This window comes from Anomalospiza imberbis, chromosome 11 (genome assembly GCF_031753505.1).
Source record: "Anomalospiza imberbis isolate Cuckoo-Finch-1a 21T00152 chromosome 11, ASM3175350v1, whole genome shotgun sequence".
NCBI classification, from domain to species: domain Eukaryota; kingdom Metazoa; phylum Chordata; class Aves; order Passeriformes; family Viduidae; genus Anomalospiza; species Anomalospiza imberbis.
Genome location: NC_089691.1, coordinates 16,398,872 through 16,422,415, shown reverse-complemented (window position 1 = coordinate 16,422,415; position 23,544 = coordinate 16,398,872). Strand labels below are relative to the sequence as shown.

The 23,544-nt window shown below is 47.9% G+C and overlaps 2 protein-coding genes and 1 long non-coding RNA gene across 9 annotated transcripts in view; all 3 read left to right on the top strand.

The window, feature by feature from the left end:
• Positions 1-4,319, top strand: part of ADAMTS9 (ADAM metallopeptidase with thrombospondin type 1 motif 9) — an 80,875-nt gene extending 76,556 nt beyond the window's left edge. For 6 of the 7 annotated variants that reach the window (XM_068202159.1, XM_068202162.1, XM_068202160.1 and 3 more), the window contains 2 exons: positions 1,357-1,451; positions 1,719-4,319. In XM_068202159.1, the coding sequence (XP_068058260.1) occupies positions 1,357-1,446 (90 nt within the window). In that variant the 3' untranslated portion in view covers positions 1,447-1,451; positions 1,719-4,319. Of the gene's footprint in view, positions 1-1,356; positions 1,452-1,718 lie in introns of those variants that run through there. The other variant, XR_011003100.1, reaches the window with a different exon arrangement.
• Positions 4,320-6,347: 2,028 nt separating this feature from the next.
• LOC137480816 (uncharacterized) lies at positions 6,348-10,811 on the top strand. The gene is made up of 5 exons (XR_011003101.1): positions 6,348-7,142; positions 7,710-8,157; positions 10,030-10,194; positions 10,277-10,576; positions 10,703-10,811. It is a non-coding gene; the product is annotated as an uncharacterized lncRNA (long non-coding RNA).
• A 4,004-nt stretch (positions 10,812-14,815) lies between these two features.
• The window catches only part of PRICKLE2 (prickle planar cell polarity protein 2), a 103,060-nt gene continuing 94,331 nt past the window's right edge, over positions 14,816-23,544 (top strand). The window contains exons 1-2 of the mRNA XM_068202156.1: positions 14,816-14,966; positions 15,229-15,314. Coding sequence (XP_068058257.1) covers positions 14,925-14,966; positions 15,229-15,314 — 128 coding nt within the window. The 5' untranslated portion in view covers positions 14,816-14,924. The remainder of the gene's footprint in view (positions 14,967-15,228; positions 15,315-23,544) is intronic.

Genomic DNA, 23,544 nt, shown 5'->3' with positions numbered 1-23,544 from the left:
CCTTCACTCTGTTACTTCTGTGTCATATTCTGAAATGGTAGAAACCCAGGATTGCTTTTTTGGCTGTTATTTCATGTGAGTCATCCCAATTGCCCCTGTTAAAATTCTCCAAAGGAGGTCACCATCATTTAAAAAACAGCAATTAGCAAAATATCCTCTCCTGTACTGCTTTCAGTCTCCCCCTGGCTCTGAGGAGCGTAAGTCTCCTCTGTGCTGGTCTCTCAGATGAGAATTAATGCTACAGATCTGACCACATTACAGGTGGAAGAGGACCAGCACAGGCCCTGTATGTCAGTTCCAGCAGGTGCTTTTCTATCCTCCCCTTCTAAAAGGAGAGAAGTCAACTTTGGGGTTGCAGAAAACATCATGGCTGGCAGAATTAAAACAAACTTTAAGGAACAGGGGTGCTCAAAAATCCTCCATCACCTGGTGGCATCTGTCAAGTGCTGTTCCAAGGGCGTAATTGCCTGCAGGAGCAGAAGAAAGAACAGTGTAGTGAGAAGAGATGATAGCAGCCTGCTGCAGTCACAGATCAATAATGTCAAGGGCAGGGTGGAGCTCGTTTAAAAATAAGTGCTTTGTGCAAATTTGTTGTGTGCTTAAGTCCAATTTTCTGGTAATTGAGGGTTGAATTCCCCTCAAGGACTGTCTGTCCATTGTACTGACCAAGAGGAGAAAGACTCTGCAGAGGCAAGATAAGGAAGGCTTGATGGAAGTATTAATCTCCTGACTCAAACCCAGAGTGGCACCCTGCTTGCTGGGCTCACCTGGAGACCAAGTCAACCTCAGGACTACGCCACACTTATCCCTACTGGCTGTGGGAAGGGGAGGAGGGTTGGCACCTCAGCAAGTGACATCACCTCACCCTATCACTTTCCCTCCTCTCTTGTCTCTGGAGCCACTCCAGGACTTTGCCTTCCAAGTGGATGTTTCCTGGTATTGCCTGCAAATACCCTTCCCATGCTCAGGCAGAGCTGAGCAGTTGTTTCTGACCCAGAGTGGTTTTGCTCTTGCATGAGCCAAGTTTTCTGCTCATTACTGTTATTCACTGTGGGGCAAACTGGAGAAAGCAGATACCCTTGAGATACTCTCCAAATGGCCTTCTCCGTGGCAGCTTTCAATTTAATAAATCAAAATTACCCTTTCCTATTTGTGTCCATCATCTGACCTGCTAGCACTAAAGAGAATTGCATTTGTGTATATTTGAATACAGCAGTGATTTCATAGATTGATTTTGGCATCATTTGTTTTCTTATACACCCTAAAAAATGTGGCTTGAGTAACCCAGATCTGGCCCTTCTACAGCATGGAATTCCTGAGCTCTTACTGAGCTGTTATTTCTGATTTTGCCTGCAGGATGGTACCAAAGTAGTAGGAAGATGTGGTGGTTACTGTGGGAAGTGCACTCCATCATCTGGAACAGGCCTCGACATTCAGGTGTTATAGCAGTGGTGAGTTCTCAGCTGCCCTGAAGAAGCAGATCAGGCCATGTTTGCAAAAAGACATGGAGTGCATTGGTGACAGCCACCCACCCCACACAGCATCCCTGTGGGATCCCCTCCTCCCCCAGTAACCCTTGTGGATGCAGCACTGTCACCTGGAAACACCTCCCCCCCTGACTGGCACCCACCTTTGCCCTGCTCTTGTGCCAGTTTCTCTAGTGACATGTTCCAGAGGCCAGGATGTCTCTAAATGTGCACCTTCTCTGTGTTTTCCAGGTTCTCTGGGAGCAGCCAACGGAGATGAGAGATGGATGAAGGATAGTGATGCAATACCTCTGCCTTCCACTTTTATATCTGTGTATATGTGTATATAGATTGCATATTCCTAATGTACAGTATAATATTTATGTTTGGGATTATTTATTTTGATTTAATATTTTTGTACGTAAAATCATTATATTAAGGCTGCTTTTACTATTTTTATTTTTTATTGTTAAATCCTGCAGTCAAGCCACTGCATTTTGCATACTCTACATTATATGTAGCATTATGACAAGTGATACTTAATTGTCACTGTATTCAGTTGTTTACTTTCAGTCAGTAATTTTCCTTCAGTTATGGGCTGCTTGGCCCTCCACGGTGCTACACAATCTGCATAGGGGTATTTTTGGCATTTCAATCTGTCTTTATGCAAGGAAATTAGACAAGATGTGCTTAAATTTTTATTTTTAGGGATTAGGCTGACAGCACTCAAGGAAAACATGACAATGAATACTGTGCTAGTTGCATTAGCAATCTTTATCTTTTAGGTATGTTTTGAATTTCACATGACCTCTGTGGCCAGTGCTGAAAGCACTGGTTTGGTGCTAACATGATATTTATTAATGCTCTGTAGTTTTAGTTAATCCAGTGCCTTTATCATTGAAGAAGGCGATAAAGGAGAAAAATTGTCAAGCAATTCAAATCAATCAAGATCTACCCCAGGTTTAGGAAAATTCCTGCAGATGGATCTTCAGCTCAAGCTCCTTTTTTTTCAGGGTTCTGAAGTGAACTCACTTTTTAAAAAAGAAGTATCTTTGTCTCCTAATTGCATGTGCCACTGTGCTTCCTGACTCCATCTGGAAGTGGGGTATTAACTCATCCCAGACAGGCTGATCAGGCCATATGTTTCCCTGGGCTGTGTTCTCAGAAGAGATGCAGTTTCTTACAGACTTTGTTACAAAATCCTAGCATGAAGATGAAAGCATCCCTGTGGTGTTCCCTCCCCATGGGGCTGCTGAGGACCGTGGGGACAGCACGCCCAGGGATGGGGACAGCACGCCCAGGGATGGGGACAGCACGCCCAGCCAAGCCACCCCTTCTCTTGGCCAGGGTACTCCCCTGCAGGCACTTACAGCATTTCCCCAGCTTCCTACTCACTCCCAGACCATCTGCAAAGGGAGGCTTTGCTGCCTCCTTTCAGCAAGATCACTCTGTACCTACAGATGATTCTGCCCCCCCTTCAAAAGCAAGCTGCTTTACGCCTACTCCTGTGTTGCTTCGGATCTTCCTGGTAAAGCATCTGTGCTCCTTGCCTCTCCTCATTCCCATGTACAGCCAGACATTTGCTGTTGGCTTTTTTTTAATCAAACTGAGGAGCCATGTCCCTTAGGTGTGGTGGCTCCTGCCTGTACATAGCCCTCTGCCTGTGGCATGCCATGCTTTCTCAGAGCTTCGTAGCACACTGAACGGGGGTGATGTGACCAGGTTATTGTAGTCTGTGACTATGTCCCTTATCTCTTTCTCCACAACTTTACTTAGTGATAGGAAGGTGCTGCCCTTTCACCTTATATGTTGAGGCAGCCAGGAGCACAAAGTACAAAGAAAGGAAGCTTTTCAGCACAAAATTACTGGCAGTTTGGAAAACCAAAGAGGCTTATCTGCTACTCCAGATAACTCTTTCCATTTTGGATGCAAGCAGTTACCAAACGCAACCTCGGGATCTTCTGTGAGTCTTTTACAGAGCTCCCCAAAGGATGTGTAATCAGTGTGTTACAAAACAGTTGGATCAATGGTGATAAATGATCCAATCCCTGGATTCATAACCTGTGTGTGCCAGGCTGTGTTCAGCCTTTGGAGTGAAACCTGTCAGCCTGACAATCGGGGATTGACACATTCCTGTCAGCTGGGAGACATCTCACAGGCGAGCAGGGCTGTGGTACGGCCCGGCAGCTGGAGAAATGGTGAAGGAAAGAGGAAAAAGGGAAAGAGGAAGAGAAAAAAGGGAAAGGGGAAAGGAGTAATAATGATATAGTGATTTTCTAATGATAATTGCTTATGTATAAATTCTGTAGGGAAAAAGGGAAAATTGCACTATGAACTTCAGAAAGAAATAGTGGTGCTTTACCTGTGTAAGTGAAGTGAAATGAAGTGAATGGCTATTTATAAAAAGAAATACTATTTTGACCTGTACAAATTAATTTCTACCATATAGTTTCAGGGCAGCTATTAACAGAGGTAGCAGAACCTAAAAAAATACAAAATAAACTATAAGGGAAAAAAATGACAGAGCACTGATCCTGACATTCCTTAATGGTCATCATTAAATAGAGCAGATTTTGAGTATCAGAGACAATAGACATTTCTTGTTCAGGAAAGAACTCTGGGTTTTGTATATCAATGCCATTATTTTTCTACAAACTGGGGTATTTTTTTGCAAGCACTTTCCTGTACAATGTTTCCTTTCTTTCTGCTTACACTCAAAAGGAAATGAGAATACCTGTATGACATGTCTGTATGGTCTTGCTGCATTTGCCATCGTATTTCAATACCTGTGTCCTACAATAGAGGCAAAATACTTTGTACACAAGGGAATAATACATTTAATGGTAAACATTCGTTTCTGTGCTGGTGTTTATTTCCAAGGTTTGGGTTTGATTGTCCCATGCAAAAGGAATGAGGGATGGGAAGAATGTTGTTTATATGGAGCCCTGCCCCAAACCTATGTTGGAGTCTGTGGACCAGGGATCCTCTTGGAGAATGGCCGTGACCACCCACTCATGTCCTGCTGGTTGAGGCTGATGCTTCCAAATTTCTGTCCAGAGAGGACTGCTCCAAGGTGCATAATATACACAAGCACATCTCAGAGATGTCCCATGCACTGTTCAGACATGTCTGGTGACTGGCTGGTGCTGCCTTCAATGACCAGGGACATCCTTTGACATGGCATATAAGGGAGACAAGCAGTTCATTTTGAAATGTTTCTGAAGGATGAGCTGGGATAATGGGCCTGGTCCATACCACTTCTAGTGTTATGGAAAGAAATGTGCAAAAAACAAAAATCAACTTTCCTAAATTGGAAAGGATAGTATCAAATATACAAGAAAATTCAGGCAGGAGAAATTTGGTTTAAAAGGAAATAAATGTAGGGACCGCCTCCCAGGATGGCAGTCAAGTGTTGAAGTGCAACCAGTGTTACGTCACCACTGCCCCAGATACTGCAGGTAAGAGTGAAGTTGCAATTTCTGTCTTCCCTTATATATTCCTCATGCTTTGTCTCAGAAAACGCTGCAGATCTCTTAGTGCTGGCAGGTCCAGCCTTTTCCAGCTTCTGTTTTTTCAAAGGAGAGAGGATTCCTCCCTTGTGCTGTCTGAAACTGAAACACTGTCAGATGCAGAAAACAGAACATGCAGTGTTTCAAAAGCTCAATTCTTATTTTAAATGACTAATCTCATAAAAATGTCTTTTCTATCATTTATCCTTAATAGATTATTACAAAGACTTTAAATGTGAGCTGCTGTGGAATTAAGACACTGACCCTGAATCCTTCCAGCCCTGTATAATGGAAGGTCATTTTAACACTTTCAGTGCTTAGGTTCTGTGTGATTAGTGCTGAGATTCTATCACAATTGCAGCACTCTTCTTCAGTCTCTTTGTGCAGCTTCAGAGACAGAGGTGATTGCTTGATCGCTTTGGCCTTCTGCCCCAATGATGGGCATTTTTCTTCTACAGGAAAATAAAACACATTTTGTTGAAGGCTGTTGGAAAGGCATGTCTCAAGGGATTAGTCCTAAATCAGGACATTTGACTCCTTTCCTTCCTTTCCTCACAGCCACACTTTGAAAATTGAAGAGTGCAGAGAAGCCTGTTCTGTTGAGTCTTTCCAACACAACTCCTCAAACAGATGATTGAGGGCTGACTCAGAAGAAAGCATTCTGTCAGGGGAAGAGCACTGAGGTGAGACACCTCCCATTACCAGGCAAAGGCACAGGAATTCAACCCAACCCAGGCCTCATTAACAGCTGAAGTGGCTCAGCCCATGCCTTAAGTTCTCCCATCACTTGAACTCTTCACATGGAGAACTCTTTCAATCAGGTCGTTGTAAGAGACGTGTTTCAGTTCATCCAGCAGTCACAGCCCTTTGTAATGTCGGTGACTGTTGTGGGAGGGGATGAGTCCCCCTGCAGTACAGATTCCTGGAGGCAGCTCCGGCTTGCATGGAGCAGGAGGAAGCTGATGACCGAAAGTGGTGCCTGTCAGTCTCACTCCAACATTTTCCAAGTATTTTTGCCTGTGAAGTGATCCAGGCAATTAGAATTCTAGCTTTCCAGAAGCAGATTTAGCTGACAAGTTTCTGACCTCTCTTTGCAATAGCGAGATGAAGAATGCTAAGTTATTTTCAGCCTTCACAGAAGAGTCTGAGTTTCCACTTCAAAGTTGGCTTAATTTTCCAGCTATTTAATATTAGCAAATATAAGGCAAAGATTTCAGGGAAAAAAAAAAAAAAAAAAAAAAAAACCATAGTATTTTGACCTAACCCAAATGCCTTTTCTACTGTATTTCCTGAGAAGGTTTCTTTTGTTTGTTTGTTCCAATTAAAAAAAAAAAAAAAAAAAAAAAAAAAAAAACACCAAAAAAAACTATCAAAATTACTTCTGCCTCTCTCTACTTATAAATATTGGTTCTGAAGTGTTTGGAGATGTGATCTGCTGTTGACTGTAAGTACAACAAGATCTGATGTAAGGTACCATTTTAAGCAAGGGAGGCAGAAATGCATTTCTCCTTTGTGACACTGATCCAGGTCCTTCCAGGCAGGATATAAAATGCAGCGGCTGAGGGCTGAGGCCATGCCCATCAATCCATTTCCACCAGGAAAACCTCAGTTCTGCTGGGAGCAGAATGGTTTCCACATTACATCTCCTCACAGGTTTTGGCACATGCCTGGCTCTAATGATCAGTCTGAGCCGCCAGCAACAAGATCAAGCTGCAGCTAATTAAACATGTGTTGGTAGTCAGTGTCTCCATTTCCAAAGAGACAGTATGAGGAGAAGAGCCAGAAGTCTGGAGTAATCTCTGAATACAAAACCCTTTGTATGTTGGGCAAAGGGTGCAGGGGGAGGCAGGGCTCTGATATTCTCTCTTAAAATCATTACTTGGCTCCATTCATATGCTTATAATTTCTTCATCCTTCTTTAGTGTGCGCCAACATTTCAGATGAGCAATTAAATTAATCCAGTCTTTTCTGCATTGTCCTTTTCTAATCCATCCTCGCTGGCTTGCTGACCTTCCTCTTTGAAGCTATTCACGGCTCGCTGCCTGCCTTTCTCAGCCCCACACAGAAAGGAGCATTGAGTGTGAAACGCTCTCATTGCTCCTGCTGCCGGAGCAGGGAAGTGGGAATGGCTCCCTGCAAACTCACTGGCAAGAACAGACATGCCCAGGTTAGCAGCTGGTACAAATAAAGCAGCAGCGAATACAGGTGGTGCCTCCAAGCATCCCCCGGCGGGTGGGAGCGAGGCCGCCTGCAGCAGAGGATGCAAGCAGGTACCAGATGCTGCCAGAGGCTGGAGCTGTGGCCTCATGCATGGCTTGGGCTTCCCAGATGAAGTTTCTCAGCTTGGTCCCAGGTTGGAGTAGCCCTTTGGAGCAGGATGCACGTGTGTATTGGTGGGAGCATGCAGCTCTGCACTTCCCACTGAGGCTGACGCCTTGCCAGAGCTTAGAACAAGCAAGTACACACTGGTGGCAACCTTTCCCTGCTTCAGAAAACACGGCATAGCTGAACTGGCAAACAACTGACACCTAGAATTTCAAACCACCAGCTGCTGAAAGGAGATGTAGGGCAGCAGTGGCCATGGAGGTCTGTTCCCTGGCAGCACAGGAGCAGCACAGTGAGTCTGAGCCTTGTCTGTAGGAGTAGGAGGCAATGGCCTTTCTTCTTACCTGTGCTGGGGTTCAGCTGCTGCAACACTTTGCTGTCTGTCTCTCCTTCACTGTTCTCCTCCCAGGGTGTCCCTGAGCATGCCATGTCACCTCAAATCCACATGTCTCAGGGGAACAGTCCACCCAGGTCAGTGGTACAGGTGAGCTAAGGAAACCCCAGCAGATCACTCTGCTGACTCTCACTTGAGCTGCTGCTCCATTCAGGTAGGGCAAATGGAGAGGTGATACCCTTCAGATCCACTTTTTAGAGATACTTCTAAATTCTGCTGACTGAATTGCATGAAGTGGGGTGTCCTCAAGACATTTCAACAGCTCTTGTCAACACCGACAGCTTCATCCTGCTCTGTGTGGAAAAATGCAGTGGGTGTGCCTTGTGCTGGAGCAGAGCTCACCTGGAATAACCCCTGAGAGCTGCCTGCCTGCCCCAGAGAGGCTGTTGCCCAAGATAACCTGAGTGTATCCTCCTCTTCAGCTTTCCTCCACATTGTGCAAGTGGTATGTGAAGCTTTCCAGGTACGACTGGCATTCAGATTTCACTAATGGCATTTTCCCATCTCATCATTCCCAATGGCTTGGGGCTTTCAAGAACTCAAATGTATGGCAGCATTTAACTTGGGAGAACCAGAAGCTTTTGACAGCAGGTGTGTCCTGGGCTGTTTGCTTTGGCTAAAGAACTGGTGCCTCCAGCAGGCAAAAATAGCACCAATATAAAACCTGATAACATTAATGTCTAGAAAAGAAATAATCTCTGGCATCTCAGGGCCACAGACAGTTTTCTGATTTTTCCCTTTGGCCAGCTACCTAATTTCTCATGATCTGAGCTACCACCAGCAGCCTGGTTTTGCTAGGCATTTCTCTCCCCTATTTATAAGCAGGTTTCAACCCTGTAAAATGGCAAGTAAAATACTCTTTTCTTTTTCTCTCAATTAAAAGAGACAATAAAACAGCTTTAAAAACATGAGTAAAAGGACCTTTCCACCTGCAGGGTGGCAAATTAATGATTAATGTGAGGGATTGCAGGACATCTGTGACACTTCCAGTGCTGTGGCAAGGGAAGGGCAGGATGGCTTCACTCCTGCCAGCTCACCTCCTGCTGACACCTGCCTCTCTGCCAGTTACCCTTAATTGGTTTGTTTTTCCTTGTCTTCATAAATGTTCCTGAAAAGTCAAAGTAGCATGGCAGAAGTGTGAATTTACAGCATAAAGCAAATAATTCTGCTGCACCAAAGAGAGCCCCAGGGAGTGAGCGGGGATAGTAGAAAGTTCCTTGTTGCTATAGCACTAGGATGTTGTGTGCAAATTGGCAGAGTCCCACCTGATTGCTTTGTTTAGCCTCAAACTGAAAGGCATTAAGCAACCTCGTGAACAGGGGCCATCTCCCACCCCCTTTGTCAGAGAGGCTGGGGGAGCTGCGCTGAGGGGTTCCTGAGCTTGACAGCAGAGAAACACAGATCTGGGGAAAGCTGAAGCACTGGCATTTCATTCTGGAGATCAACAGCCTGAAGGATGAAGAGAGGGGTTGGAAAGGAGCAGGAGGGAGGCAAGGGGGCCTGTGACACTCTGCCACGCTGGCATCAGAGGCCAGGGTCCCTCCAGCAATGCCCAGCCTGCCCAGTCTGAGAGGGGCAGGTCCCTTTTTGAGAGGGTAAGTTTAATGTGTCCCCTTGGCTCTGCATTTCATAGCAGGTGCTCCTCTCCACAGAGTGGGACTGGGCTCCAAGTTTTTATTGGTGTGGACTCCAACTCCCAAATGCTATTTACAGGGAAATTGAAGACCGCCTTCAAAATTAACAATAGATGGCTATAAATCTTACTCAGTTACTTAGCAACTAACACAATAAAATCCTAAGGTTAAAAGGAGAAGGGTTATTTGGAGATACCTTGGGGAGCACATAATGGCCATTTGCATTCCTGGGTGGGAGGACACAAAAAAATTCCTGGGATATTTACAAATGAGTGTAATGATGAAAGAAAAAAGGTGCAATTACTCAGTACCGTTTTAATCAAAATACCTCAGAACAGAGAAATCTAACAAAAAAAGTAATAGTCAAATAGCTGTGATAAAGAGCACTGAGAAAATGTATGGTGATTTACAGAACTTGTAGAAAGGTTTGTTAAGTTGCTAAGCCCACTTTGTTGCCATTTGTGACATTTGAAGTGTGTGTACTGAAAAGTATCCATGTAATAAACGTTCCTAGTGAATCTGACCATTACGTGCCTGATGGAATATGCCCCAGAAAATCCTACGCAGTACAAAAAAAATTTAAAACCAAAGTAACATAGCATGATTCATCCCGGCCTGGGTTCCTGTTATGCACAGCACAGATTGAAATTCCATATCCCCACCTCAAACTTGGGTTTATGCACAGCCTTTTCTGCCTGCAGTAATCGCAAATCTTGGAGCTGGAATGAGTGGAAACACTGAGAACTCCTAAAGGACCCTCATGGGGGCACATTTACCCAGGAAGAAGGAGGTTTGGTGGAGGAACGATGCAGCAAATCAGATGTGTAGTCCCCATCACACTCCTTCAGCAGCTGTGGCACTTAGAGGTATTTTTAAGCCCTCCTTTTGCTGTTTGAAAGGCTTCAGACAATAACTTCCTAATAACAGTCAGACATTTATTACCTTCAGGGTGCTAGATGGAGACAGGATTCATGTTGAGCTGTAATTCACCTGCACAGGCTGCTGGCAGGAGGAACCACGAGGGGACTGACTCGGTATGTAACAGCCAAATTCACCTTGACATCACAGAAGGGAGAAATGGATGGGTCCAGGATAAAAATGAGAGCTGCTTTCTGCCTTACCCCACTGCTTTCTGTTGGTCCCACCCCTGCCTTGGTGCTGATGGTCAGGGCTGGACTGTAAGAGGCACAGGGGTGTCACAGCTGATGGAGGGATGCTGAGAGCTTCCTGCATGGGAGTATTTTGGAGGTGATTTCCTGACATGAGGCATGGTTTGCAGGATAGAAAAGTCAGGGGCACTTTCCTGGAAAGACTAGCAAATTTTCCTGGCTTCACATACAAAACTGTTTTGTCTGCCAGCTAACTCCCATCCAGAATTGCTGGACCAGAGCTGGAGGCATACTTTCCATGGTCTTTGGTGGCACAAGTTGTCCCCATATTTCCCATCCCCTGGTTGCAGCTACTGCTGTGGACCTGCAGCTCCCCTTCCCAGGTGGTAAGGACTGCCCACTGGGCTTGGACACAATCACTGCTGCTATTGCACATGCTGGTGTCCCACAAGGGATGGAGGCCACCAGGAGAACAGAGCCCTAATGACAGCTCTGCCCTGCATCCCAGGCTGCTCTTCTGCACAGATCTATCCCATGCCAGTCCCTGTTCCACCTACCTTGTGACCAAAAGCTAAAGCAGGAGCTGTATTTTACCTTTCCCTGAGCTCTTTGATTTTCATAATAATTATTTCTGTAGTATCAGGTACAACAGGAAGCAAAGAGCATCCCTGTCATTTCCCTCCTCTTGGCCATCCACAACTTCAAAAGGGAAATGGGTCCAACTCACAGCGCACGAATGGAGCAAACTGGGTTTTAAACTGGTTTAGTCATGAGAAGGGCTGGAAGGAGAGTCATCCCTAGGCAGGTTTGATTGAAAGAGAAATGGGAGTGGAAGATCACGCATGGAACAATTTAAGTGACAGCAGAAACAATAATTTGTCAGCCAAACTGTCTAGCATGTATTATACATGTGTGTCTGTTTCTGAGCCTATTTGACAGCAGTATCTGACACCCCCCACCTCCAAGCTGAGTCTGCCTCCACTCAAGATGAAGATCTCCATGTCTATAAAAATAATAATGCAAAATCCCCTTTTGAAAGTAGCTCTCATGGTAGCACAGGTAGGGTTGGAGCTGTGTTGCTGTCCCCTGCCTACCCAGCCATGCCAGGATGGTGCATCATCCCCTTTGCACATGGTGAGAACAAGGGAGTGGGAGTTTATTTCCTGAGAGATCTTTACTCTTGGCAGCTTTTCTGGGGGAGGAAAGAGAAGAGGAGCATTCAGGCCAATGAGATAATGTATCCCCTCCCTTTCCCAAATGCATCCCAGAGATGATGTTCTGGCCTGGCTGTTTCCTTACGGAGATGGAGCATCTGAGCATCCCTAAAGTGGATGGGGTCCTCCCGAACAGCCCTTCATTTACCCTGGATGTCTCAGGCCAGAGAGAAACTGTTGTTCGCATGAGATACTTAGGTGACCAGGAGTCCCTAAGGAGCTGACTTCACTGGGGTCTGTGCTACCTGAACATTTTTATGGCTCTGCATGGACCTGATTTCCCCAGAGCCCTCTGCAGGCACCGCAGAGCAGAAGCAGTGAGCACCCCTCTTATCTGCATCTTCTGCACTCCCAGGCTGAGCCCTCATTTTCCCTCTCCTGAACACGCTGATGCAAGCCTTGATGCTCAGAGCCTCCCCTGCCTTTTGCTTGTGTCACCCCCTGTGCCTGCAGTATCTGCTGGCATGAGCCTGGAGGACACAAGCATGCAGGGTGACAGGGAAGTTTGGTAGCTTCATGGACAGCTTGGGAGGGGACCAGCCAGCCTTGTTTTAGGTAGCAATTTAGGACTTGCATCTTCATCAGAAGACTGGAGCTGTGATTCAGTACAGCCACACCTCCAAGGAATTTATCCTCCAACTTTGACTTACATTTGCTGTTTTAAACTCATAGCAGATGTCCTCACCAGCCCTGTTATTGAGGGCGCACACAGCATCTCATGCAACAGCAGAGCAATTAAAGAGGATTTGCAGGTCACCTTTAAAGCATTTCCCACAGCACGTTGAATCTTGTTATAAGTCCTGAATCCATTACTGCTTTTATTTCAGCAGTTTTAATTGGAGTTTTAAATATTCTGAATCTTATGCAAGACACCCAAAGTGCTGGAGATTTCCAGGCCCTCTCTTGCATGACAACCGCTCCTTGAAATCCCATTGTCCTTCTGTAGAGTTAACAGTAACTCAGCACCCTGATAATGTATTAGACACTGGATACAGGCTTGAGATGTTTCAATATGAGGTCAAACCCCAGTCTGAAGCCAGTTGCCCACTGGGTGATGAAATGTATACTTGGAGAAATTGCCTCTTCCCTTGAGAGTTTATAATATATTCATGCACCACTGTATGAGTTGGAAACTGGGAGAGAAACCAAGAAGGAAAATGATGAGGAACTTTAGCAGAAGGGAGCAATAGAGGGAAGCTTGGAGGGTTTTGGAAAGGTAAAAATAGCAACCACAGAAAAACAGAGCAGGGAGCATTCAATATTTTCTCAGTGCCATGAAGAAAGCCCATGAAGAAGGAAATTTTCTCCATGATAAAATTCTCTGTGTGGAGGATTTTTTTCCTTAGGTTGTGTTTCTTTGTTTTAATTTTTTTTGTTTGTTTTTGGTTTGTTGGAGGATTTGTTTTGTTTTGGTTTGGTTTTTTAAAGAAGCACAGTATTTATGGCAGGAAAGAGTGAAAATCTCCCTGAAACTTTTTGTCTGAGACTCTTCAAAAGGCCACCTCAGCTACACAGCTCCCAGCCTCATTTCAGCCTCCCAGGGAAGAAGATACAAGAGAAGAATTAACAAAAATGAGAACTGATTAAATGAAAAAAAGAAATTATCAAAGGGTTACCATTTTAACCAGCTGTGAGGCAGCACGGCAAGGGAACAAAGAGGCAGGGAAGGAGGGGAAGGAGCTGACAGGATCTGCAAACAACCACTACCCTGGGTGAAGCTGTGAAATGCTAATGGCGAAGCCGCTCCAGCCCCACTGGGGAAGTTTCGGAGGAGCCCTGTGCTCTGTGAAGCGGTTGCTGCTCCTCCTCTCCCCACGGTTCATTTTGCTCTGCCTTGCGCCAGATGTGCTGTTTGATTTGATTGCAAACCCCAGCGGCGTGGGGTGGGCACTGCTTTTAGTGCACTGCATGTGTGACCAGAGTGGGCTGATGCAAGGGCAACCCCACGGCTCCCAGCCCCGTGGATCCCGGGACCACAGCTCTCAGCCCATGGATCCCGGGATCACAGCTCCCTCCCCCATGGATCCCGGGATCACAGCTCCCAGCCCCATGGATCCCGGGATCACAGCTCTCAGCCCATGGATCCCAGGATCACAGCTCCCAGCCCCATGGATCCCACGATCACAGCTCCCAGCCCCATGGATCCCACGATCACAGCTCCCGGCCCCATGGATCCTGGGATCACAGCTCTCAGCCCATGGATCCCAGGATCACAGCTCTCAGCCCATGGATCCCAGCTCTCAGCCCATGGATCCTGGGATCACAGCTCCCAGCCCCACAGATCCCAGGATCACAGCTCAGCTCATGGATCCCAGGATCACAGCTCCCAGCCCATGGATCCCAGGATCACAGCTCCCAGCCCCATGGATCCCAGGATCACAGCTCAGCCCATGGATCCCAGGATCACAGCTCAGCCCATGGATCCCGGGATCACAGCTCAGCCCATGGATCCCGGGATCACAGCTCCCAGTCCCACGGATCCCAGGTTCACAGCTCCCAGCCCCATGGATCCCGGGATCACAGCTCCCAGTCCCACGGATCCCAGGATCACAGCTCCCAGCCCCATGGATCCCAGGATCACAGCTCCCAGCCCCGTGGATCCCGGGATCACTGCTCCCAGTCCCACGGATCCCAGGATCACAGCTCCCAGCCCCATGGATCCCGGGATCACAGCTCCCAGCCCATGGATCCCAGGTTCACAGCTCCCAGCCCTGCTGGCCCACAAGCAGCTCCGGGATCACCGTGAGCTCCGGGGCTGTAACAGGTGCTTTGTGTCCCGCTCCAGCATCTCAGGCCGCAAATACATTTCCTGTGACAGTGCTCTTCCTGCACCCTGCTCGTGTTTGTGGGCTAAATCTGTTCTCCTTGAGGAGGGGATCAGACGCCCGGCAGGAACCCGGGACGATCGCTCCCTGCCTGGGCCGGTAAAACCCCCGTGCCCAGCGCAGGTAACCTCGGCGTGCGCCCTGCCGAGCGCCACCTCTGCCCTTGGGGAGCTCAGTTTCCTTATCGCCACGCAGCTCTGGAGCCTAACGAGGGCATCGCGCTGCCCACTGCAGACCCGGCCGAGCGCGGCCAGCGCCGGGAAGGGCTCGGGGAGCGCGGCTGGCCCTGACGGGAGCGCGGGCAGCGGGCGGGGGCAGCCGGGCGCTGCCGGGGCGGCGCCTGCCGGGCCGAGGGGCGGGTGAGGGGCGGGACGGGCCCGGACGGGGCGGCCGCTGCTGCCGCGCACTCGGGCTGGGCTGCGCCGGGCTCCGCGCCGGGAGCGCTGCCATGTTCGGCCGCGGCTCCCGCAAGCGGCTCTCCAGCCGCTCGGTGAGTGCCGGGGGGTCCCTCGCCCTTCGCCCCCCGTCCCGCCCCGCTCCAACCTGTGGCTCTGTCCCGCCGCCCGCTCCGGCGGCTCCCCGCCGCCCCCATGTGCCGCTTGCTTGGGGCGCGTCCCCGCTCCAGCCCTTCCCCTGCCCTCTCCCAGCCGTGCGGGCGCCTTTCCCCCGGGCGTGCCCCTTTCCTGTCCCCCGGGTGCCTGTTCCCGTCGCCCTCGTCCCGCAGCCGGCGCTGACTCTGCTGTTCCTTGCAGCTGACGGCGTCGGGGGAGCCGGAGCGGGGCCAGCCCTGCAACACCTGCGGGGACCAGTGCCCGGGCTTCGCCCTGCACAAGTGGAGGTAAGCCCCGGCGAGACCCCCGCCCTTCCCCGGCCCATCGCCCCCGTCCCCCACGCTGGGTCCCATCGCGGCTCTCCCTTCCCGGGGCTTTGCGGCGCCCTCCCAGTTCCGTGCGCGGCCGGCGTGCAGGTGTGGCTGTTTTGGGAGGGCTTGTGTTAGTCCGAAGCGCGTTGCCCACGCACGGTGGGGGTTCTGGGGACACGGGTGGGCTATCCCCACACAGGTATGCCCGTGGCCGCCGCCGGTGCGGGGCGCAGCAGGACCCAGATGCGGGACTGGGGTAACTGGTTTGGCAATTACCAACTCGCAGCTTCTCCAGCGCGGTCAGGAGCTCGTCCTGCTGCTCCGGGTCATGCCGGGGGCTGAAGCCGCCCTCACCTGTCAGGGACAACCTGGGTGGGGTGGGAAAAATGGGGCTGAAGGGGTTCTTGCGGTCTGCACCAAACCGCTGCGTGAAACTCCGGCAAAAATAGTATTTTTGGTTATTTCTGTTGTGTCTCTTTACCAACCTGACAGTGCCGGTGCCTGCTAAGCACAGCGAGCCCTGGCCTTCTCCTGGGTCAGCCCTTTCTCCCCTCCCCACGTTCTGCTGCCTCGAAATGAGTTCCTGCTGATGTGCGATCTGGGACTTGGTGATATTAAACCTGGGCTGTGTGCCCTGGGAGCTCTACACAGCCTTAGTAGGCCAGGGAGCCCTTGGTGACCTTTTAACCTTATTTTTCAGGGTATACCCTTTTCTCCAGCATCTGCTGTGCTTGGCGTTCCTCCCAGCCTCTGCCCTACTTCTCAGAGCTGTGTCTCACCAGATTAGAGCTTGGATTCAGAGCGCGGATGGGGATTGATATATTCCTGTTGAGTTGTATCTTAGTGTTTAGCCTTGCAAATCATTGTTCCCTTGGGCATTTGCCCCAGGGTGTGGTGGGACGGGTTCCATAGGCTGAGGTCTGCCCTGAGGGATGCACAGCAGCAGGTGGGACTCGCCGTGGTCCTCTGGCTGTCCCGGATTTCCTTGTGTCCCTGCAGAGCCACTTTGTAATCCTTAAAAGTGCCAAGGAGAACTTTGAAATGCAGGATAAAAAGCCGTGGTCACCAACAGTATTTCTCCCCTGCTCCAAGGACTTGTGATGTGCTGTGCTTCATGTTTCCTTATGTCAGAGAGTACAACTGTACAGCAGCTTTTGAAGAATTAAGTGAATTTTGATAGGATCCCACCAGAGGCCAAATGGCCCAGCAGGAGGGGCACACCACTGCCTAGGGAGTGTCAGATGAGAGGGATGTTGCAGCTCTTTTCAGATTGTGCCCTCTGCATTGGCACACTGTGCCTCTAGGCCAGGTCCAGCCAAACCCCATGTGCAGGAGCCTCCAGCCTGCCAGGACTACTCATAACCATCTCCTTTGCTGAGGATTCCCAGACATGGGAGAGGATTTTTGCTATAACAGTGTGGATTTTTCCAGCAGCTTTCTCTCAGGAAAGAAGTGGTTATGTCCCCTGGAGCAGGCGAAGGATGGGTTCCCTTTGGGTATGGGTGGGGTCAGCCCCCAGAGGCACTGCAGCCTTTGTGCTCCAGCTTTGCATCCCACTGAGCCGGTTAGACCTTACACCAAGTTTCCTTACACCAGGACTCGATTAACTGAAAGCCCTCCTGCAGACATTCCCATTTAATTGCCTTGATGTAAGAGTAATTACGCAATTAAACCAAATAAAGGCAGTCTATTTGCCAGAACACAATAGAGAGGAAATGTGTTCATTTTTTACTAGCCAGTGGTCTATTAATGCCAGGAATAGGTAAGCAGACAAATTATTCCCAGTAGTTTGTAGGTTGAATACATGCTGAGGAGCCTGTGCCCTCTGTGCAGGAGGTGTTGCAGTCACTGACTGGTGGGGCTGCTCACCTGAATGAGACTGAAAGAAAACAAGATTTGCAAGGTGATCCTCAGATTAGGGGTACAAATCCAGTTCAGTTGACCAGTAGAGATTTGTAAGGCTTTTTATAATCCATTGACAGCAGAGTTTTGCTGATAAACGTAAATGGGGCGTTTTTTGCTTCAAAGATGCAGAGTGGTGATAATGCTGTAGGGAATTTATAAACTTGCAGACACTGAAGCCATTGCTGAGACAGGCATGGTCTATACCTAATTATGCTGGACTGTGTATTTTCTACTTACCTGTGATTTTAGGTGTGATCTGTGCAGGCACTCCCTCAAGCAAGCAGATTGCTTTGTTAGATGATGAAGATTCCTGTGTTCCTGTGTTTCCTTAATAGCCACTTTTCTCAGAGATGGCTCTGAGCATTCGTTGAATTTATCATTCCTGGAAGCACAGGCATGCTTCCTGAGACAGGGAAACCTCTTGAAAATAAATTATATTCTGCAGGACTCTTTTCAGAATAAGCCTGGTCTCTGTACTGTAGGTGATGTGCAAAAAGAAGAAGACAGGGGATTGTTAAATAATTAAATAACATCCCTGGTTTATGAAGTTTGTGGAATCTTTGTAATTTTATTCTGAAATTATAATCCCACATTCAAGGTAGTGGGTGAATGATCCTGTAGCAGTGTCAGTATATTTAATGCTAATGTGGTGGAAGCAAGGAATTGAAAACACCTCAGTTAAACTGGAGCCCACCTACAGCACTACATCTTACTCCCTCAAAGAGCTCTCTTCTGCATGCCACAGATCTCTGCCTCTTGTTGTGAGGCAGAAATTCAGTTTTTAGTTTTAAATCATTTAGTCCCAAAGAGGAAAAAGTAACTGGTTTTTCTGAGAAAGTTTGGGGGCGAAGTCCATGAAGACACAGCTATCAAACTATAACCAGTAAAACCCTGAATTTCTCATGGGCTGAGCAGAAAAATGACTCCTTCCTCTCGTCTCATCACTTTCTGCTGTGGTGGGTTGTCAGCAAAGTGCCAAAGGACTGAGTTCATCTGTGTGGGCTCCAGTCTAGAAAATGGAAATGGCGTGTACGTAACCAAATCCTCATTAATAAAGGTGGCTTTGTGTGGAAAAAGGGAAATCAAATTCAGTAAAAATTGAACTCCTTAGGAGCCCCGTTGCTGTTTTCTAATCAGATCTGCATTACATTAAACTGTGTGCCATTCAGCTTGTTAACAAGCTTTGGCATTAAATAAAGCTGTCACTGGAGTTTGGTGAATGAATAGCCATTAGCAGTGTCTTTTGCATAATGTCTTGCAGAGAAAAGCCTTCGAGGGAGGTGGTCCAGGAGCAGGGAAGGGAATTTATAACCTAGTCCCGGTGCAATTAGTGTGAATATGCAAACCTTAAAGGTGACAAATGGTTCACTTTTGCTGCTGTTACAGCTCACTGTGAAGAACTAATTTCAGATTTACTCTGGGTGAAGTAAAATTACAGCCTTAGTGCCTCAGTTAAAATAGTGGATCCTTCGTTTTGGGAGATTGGCATGTGTTTAGCACACGGAACCATGTTTGGTTGCACCTGGAGAAAGCCAAAATACTCTTGCAGTTCAGCAGAACTTGCTGTTCCCTGCTCCCTGCCTTCTCCAAACCCACCAACTAAAAAGATAGATGCAGGACACCCAGGTCTCAGGATGGTGTTTGAGCTTGGTGTGAGGAAGGGGGGATGTGCCACCTGGTTTGCAAAGCCTGCAGAGGCAGTGGCATGGGCTGGTTTCTGAGGGAAGGAATTTGGATACTGTGACAGAGAAGACAATTTTAAAAATAGAGTCTGAAACCCTTTGGAGAAGTCTTTGTTGCCATAGTTATTCTTCTGGTTTGCAGAAGCATTTGAAAAGCAGTAATAAACATGACATGAAGACAAAGACTGGTTTGCCAGGGTTTTAGTTTCAATGTGAGATTATGTCTTACATCCTTTCTTGGAGCATCTTTTTCCTTGCATACGTCACACAATCGTTGTCCCTTGGAATCACATTTTGCCAGGGAAGAGATCTGCTTCTCTTCATACGTTGCTGTCACAGGTTGTGCTCTAAATATCAGTGGTGTGTGTTTGTACAGCACACAGTGCCTGGCCCTTGCCTTTCAGGGCAAATTTAAGTGACCTGATGTAGTATTCAGTGATATTCCATATTAACAAATTTTGCTGCCCACAGTTGTTTCAAGCATTTATTTATTTCTTTCCATAACTCAGCATCTTGCTATAATCTACTGCAGTCAGTCCTGCTGAAGTCTGATCTCATCTGGCCTTGTTGGATCAGGGAGTGACTGCAAAAGACAAACTTCTCATCTTCTCAGGAGAGAGCTGCCTGGAGATCCCAGTTGATCAGCCCAAACTGTTGTGATTGACCACTGGATCACAGAAACCTATGGACAAGGAAAAGAGACGTGTCTCATGAGACAGTGACCCAAAATGAGGTGGTGGACCAGAAGCCCTGTGATGTTTCATGTTGTTGGGTGATGGTGCACAAGTCGTTTTGCAACTCCCTTCTCTGTCTTGTTGACTGTAGGCAGGGAGTTGCTCGTGGCAGTGGATATTTGTTTTGTTTTTGAGTTTGTTCAGTGCTCTGGAGATTGCTGTGCACAAGCAGTGAGAATTTCTGTGTGTCTGCAGCCTTTGTCTGCATTCCTAGGGCTCTGATCCTGCCCATGGGAGGTACACCCCAGCAGGCTCCTGTATACATCCCTGGGTGCCTTTGGCTCTCCAGTTTGCTGCCTAGTTCCTCATCCAGAGAGCAGAAACAATAATATTTGTAACGCAGCACATGAACGAATAACACCGAATTCTGAAGCATTTGTTTCTACTTCCAAAAAAAAAAAAAAAAAAAAAGTACAGATTATTGCTTCCATATGTTTTCAGCATTTCTCATAGGTTATGTCTCTTGCACACACACACTCCCAGCTTTTCCCTGGTATGAATAACAGGCTTTGTGCCTCTCTTCTTTAGGATTCAGATATTCCACACTTCCTTGCATGTTTATTTGAAAGGATTTGGAGATGTGAGAATAGCAATACCTTATCTTGAATAGTCTGATGTTCCTATCACCGCCATGGTGAATTGTGCTGGCCTGGAAGGTTGTAGAAATTTCATCATTTTGCAGATGGGAACCTGCTGAAATGGGCAGAATTCAGCCAGTGCAGGTCTAACCCAGTGCAGATCCATCACAGCATTCCTGAGGTGAGTCCCTAAGGGCTGCTGTCCCTAGGGGACCTGTTCCTGTTCCTAGGGCTGGGCAGGAGTCACCTGCTTCCTGTAGATACCGTCACCCTGGCAGAGGGGATGCAAAAAAAAAAAAAATCAAAGGCTGGTTTTGTTTGCTATTTTAAAGCCTTTCACAAAGCAGTTGGTATCATTAGCTTGTTTTTAATTTATTTCTTGTGTGCTTATCTGGTCACAGGTTCAGAAAGGAGAAGCCACTCCCTGCCAGGTTCTTCAGTGACAGTCAGTGCCCTTCAGCCCCTGTGCCCAGGGTGGTTTGGTGTGGGTGGCTGTGTGCACTGGAGCTCAGCTCAGGGGGATGCTGCACTGTGCACTTGGCTTGGCATCAGTGACTTCAGCTGTCCTATTTTCGTACACCTGCAAGATTAAACACTTCTGTAAGTGTTTGGAAAATCAGGTCTACTTTTTTGGGGGGGGGGCTTTTCGCCCCCATGGTAGTAGGGAGAGCAGGGGTAATGAATAGTAGGGGTAATGAATGATGGCTCGTGCTGCTCCCACTGTTCCAAGAGCAGCTTTACGGGGGGCAGCTGGGCCACTGGGATGGGGGTTTGGGTGGTTTGTGGCGTAGTTATCAGCTTTGCCCTGCCCTGGAACAATTCTTTTCCTGAATGTTGAGTGCACACTTACATTTAAGGAACTCCCAACCATTTTTTCTGACTTGTGGGTTCCATTTCTTTGTGCCCTGCTGCTGAAACAGCACTTGAAACAGCACTTAAGACAGCCAAGACTGATAAGGTATCCTGTTTGTGTTGGCTGGGAGACACAGTATCCACATTACCAGAGCATTACAGTGTCAGAGGCAGTATTGTCCCTGGCAAAAAGCCTAAAATAAATTCTTTAATTTTTTGTATGCGATGTACAAAAGAGCAGGTGAGGTATGTATTTGTTTCCGGGCAAGCCCAGGGAGCCTGTTAGAAGTCCTTTACAATCCACTCAGGATTGTATTGCAAGAACTCAAAAGAAGTTTGGACACTTGTTGATTGAATTTCAGCTGAGCACAGAGCCCTGTTCTGCAGCTGCTCTAACTGGAGCTGCTCTGCCTAGCTCCATTGCTGCTGAGCTGCTGGCAAAAGCCAGAAAAGCAGAATTTCTCCTAGGGAACAGGCAGTGTGGGTAGATTTTCTGCCTGTTTTGAAGTGGCCTTGTGCAATTCTATTTTTATGAATGGTGTGAAAAAAACACGTATAAGCTGTTGCAAGATTTGAGCTGATTTTGTGGGGTTTATTCTGTATCTGGTGTGATTGTGAATTACACTGATGATGGATAGCTGTCTGCAGAGCAGACACACTGAATTCTGAGTTTTCTGAGTTTGTGTGATATTTTGCTTCTAAACAAATAATTTTAAAATTTGGTCGGTTTGGGTTTGTTTTTTGTTTGTTTGTTTGTTTGTTTTGTTTTTTGGGGTTTTTTTTCACTGATCTTTTTTGGAAAGTGACTAAACTGCTTCTTGGTATGCAAAGAGTAGAAGTTTACCTGCCTGGCACGACGCAGTGGGGTTTGCCATCTCGAAGGCAGAATTTGGCTGGTGAGAACTTTGCTGGTGCCTGGGCCACGGGGCTGTGCTGCCGGACACTGGCAAAGCACAGTTCCCTCGTGGAGCCTTTTGAGATGGATTTGCCCAGGAGAGACCCACAAAACTTGGAAGCAAGATGGATTGGCTTGCACTGTGATCTCCTAGAAGCAGACAGCTGTTGGTGCTGGAGGCTGCAGTCGTGGATTTGGGAGCTGTGTAGGCTGTGATGTAGTGGGACGTGGTGAATGATTTCACAGCGCAGTGCTGCAGGATGTGTAAGGTCCTGAGCTCCCTGTGCACCCACCCAAGCCCAGGGAAATGGGTTAAATCGCTTGTTGAAGCCTGTGCTGAGCCGATGAGAGGGAGGAGGTGGGAGATGCAGAGTTGCACTGGTCCTGTGACATGCAAAGCTGAGCTGCCATCCTCATCCCCTTCCCGAGCTGTCCTGCCGGTGCTCCTGGCCGGCCGCGCAGATCCGCGCTCCCCCGGGGATGCCGTGCTGCGTGTGGCCCGGGTCGGGCAGGCAGGAAAACTCCTACTGCTTTATTAGAGGGTTTGTCCACCGGCGTGGTGTGGCGTGAAAGAAAAAGCTGGCAGCCACGGCTTTGGTGGGATAAAGGCTGGAGCCCGGCGTCCCCGCTGGAGGGGCTGGGCGCAGCTATTTGGCTGACGCCCACTGAGCGCTGCCCTGCTCTTTGTTGATCTCGGCTGCAGAGAGTCTGTTCCGTGTTTTCAAGAGTTTTTCTTTGGTTTTGTTCTTTTTCTGTTTGCCTTTAAGAAGTCAATCTGCAGTCTTTTAGACTTGTTCAAAGACATTCACCCCCACTCATCCCCCCCCCCCCCCCCCCGCCCAGTAATCCATCCTTATTACACCAGTGAGTCACTCTTCAAATAAATGAATTGCATTTTCATTGTCTGGCTCGTAAGTCTATCACCGAGTTTTAGGATGGCTGATAGTATCAGCTGAGACCTTTGGCAGCTGGCTTTGCAGTTTGTGGTGCTCATTTGGCTATTTGCTTTTTTCTCCAATGAATAATCTCCCAGCCCTGGTGGTGGAAAAGCCGGACCCTTCCTGTGCTTGTAGCATCTCTGCGGTCACTATCTAATGTTGAAGGAATTTGTAACATTAGCAGAATTGTCTGATGTGAGGAAAACTAATTTCAGGGTAAACCTCATGAGCATGGCTGTAAAGAACATTTTTCTCATGCTTGCAGACCCCAGACATGCTTCAGTGCAGTCCCAATGGCCAGAGCCTTTCTCAGTTCCCCAGTGCTTGGGTCAAGAGGTGTACAGAAAACTCAGGGTGCTCCTCCCTGCTGCTGGAGAGGCTGTTGCTTCCCACATGCGGCTCTGCTCTTCACAGGACCCTGATACCAGAGCTTATCACTTGGAGAGCTCAGTGTGACAATTATTCTCACTGCGGAGCGAGACACTTTGTACTCAGCCATTGCAGCAAGTATTTCATCCCCTATCCATTGCCCTTGTGTGGATGCTGTCTCTGCGGTGATAAAAAACATAATGGCTGCTTTTGCTGATAAGGGGAGTGTGTAAGTATAATTATTGAAATCCCT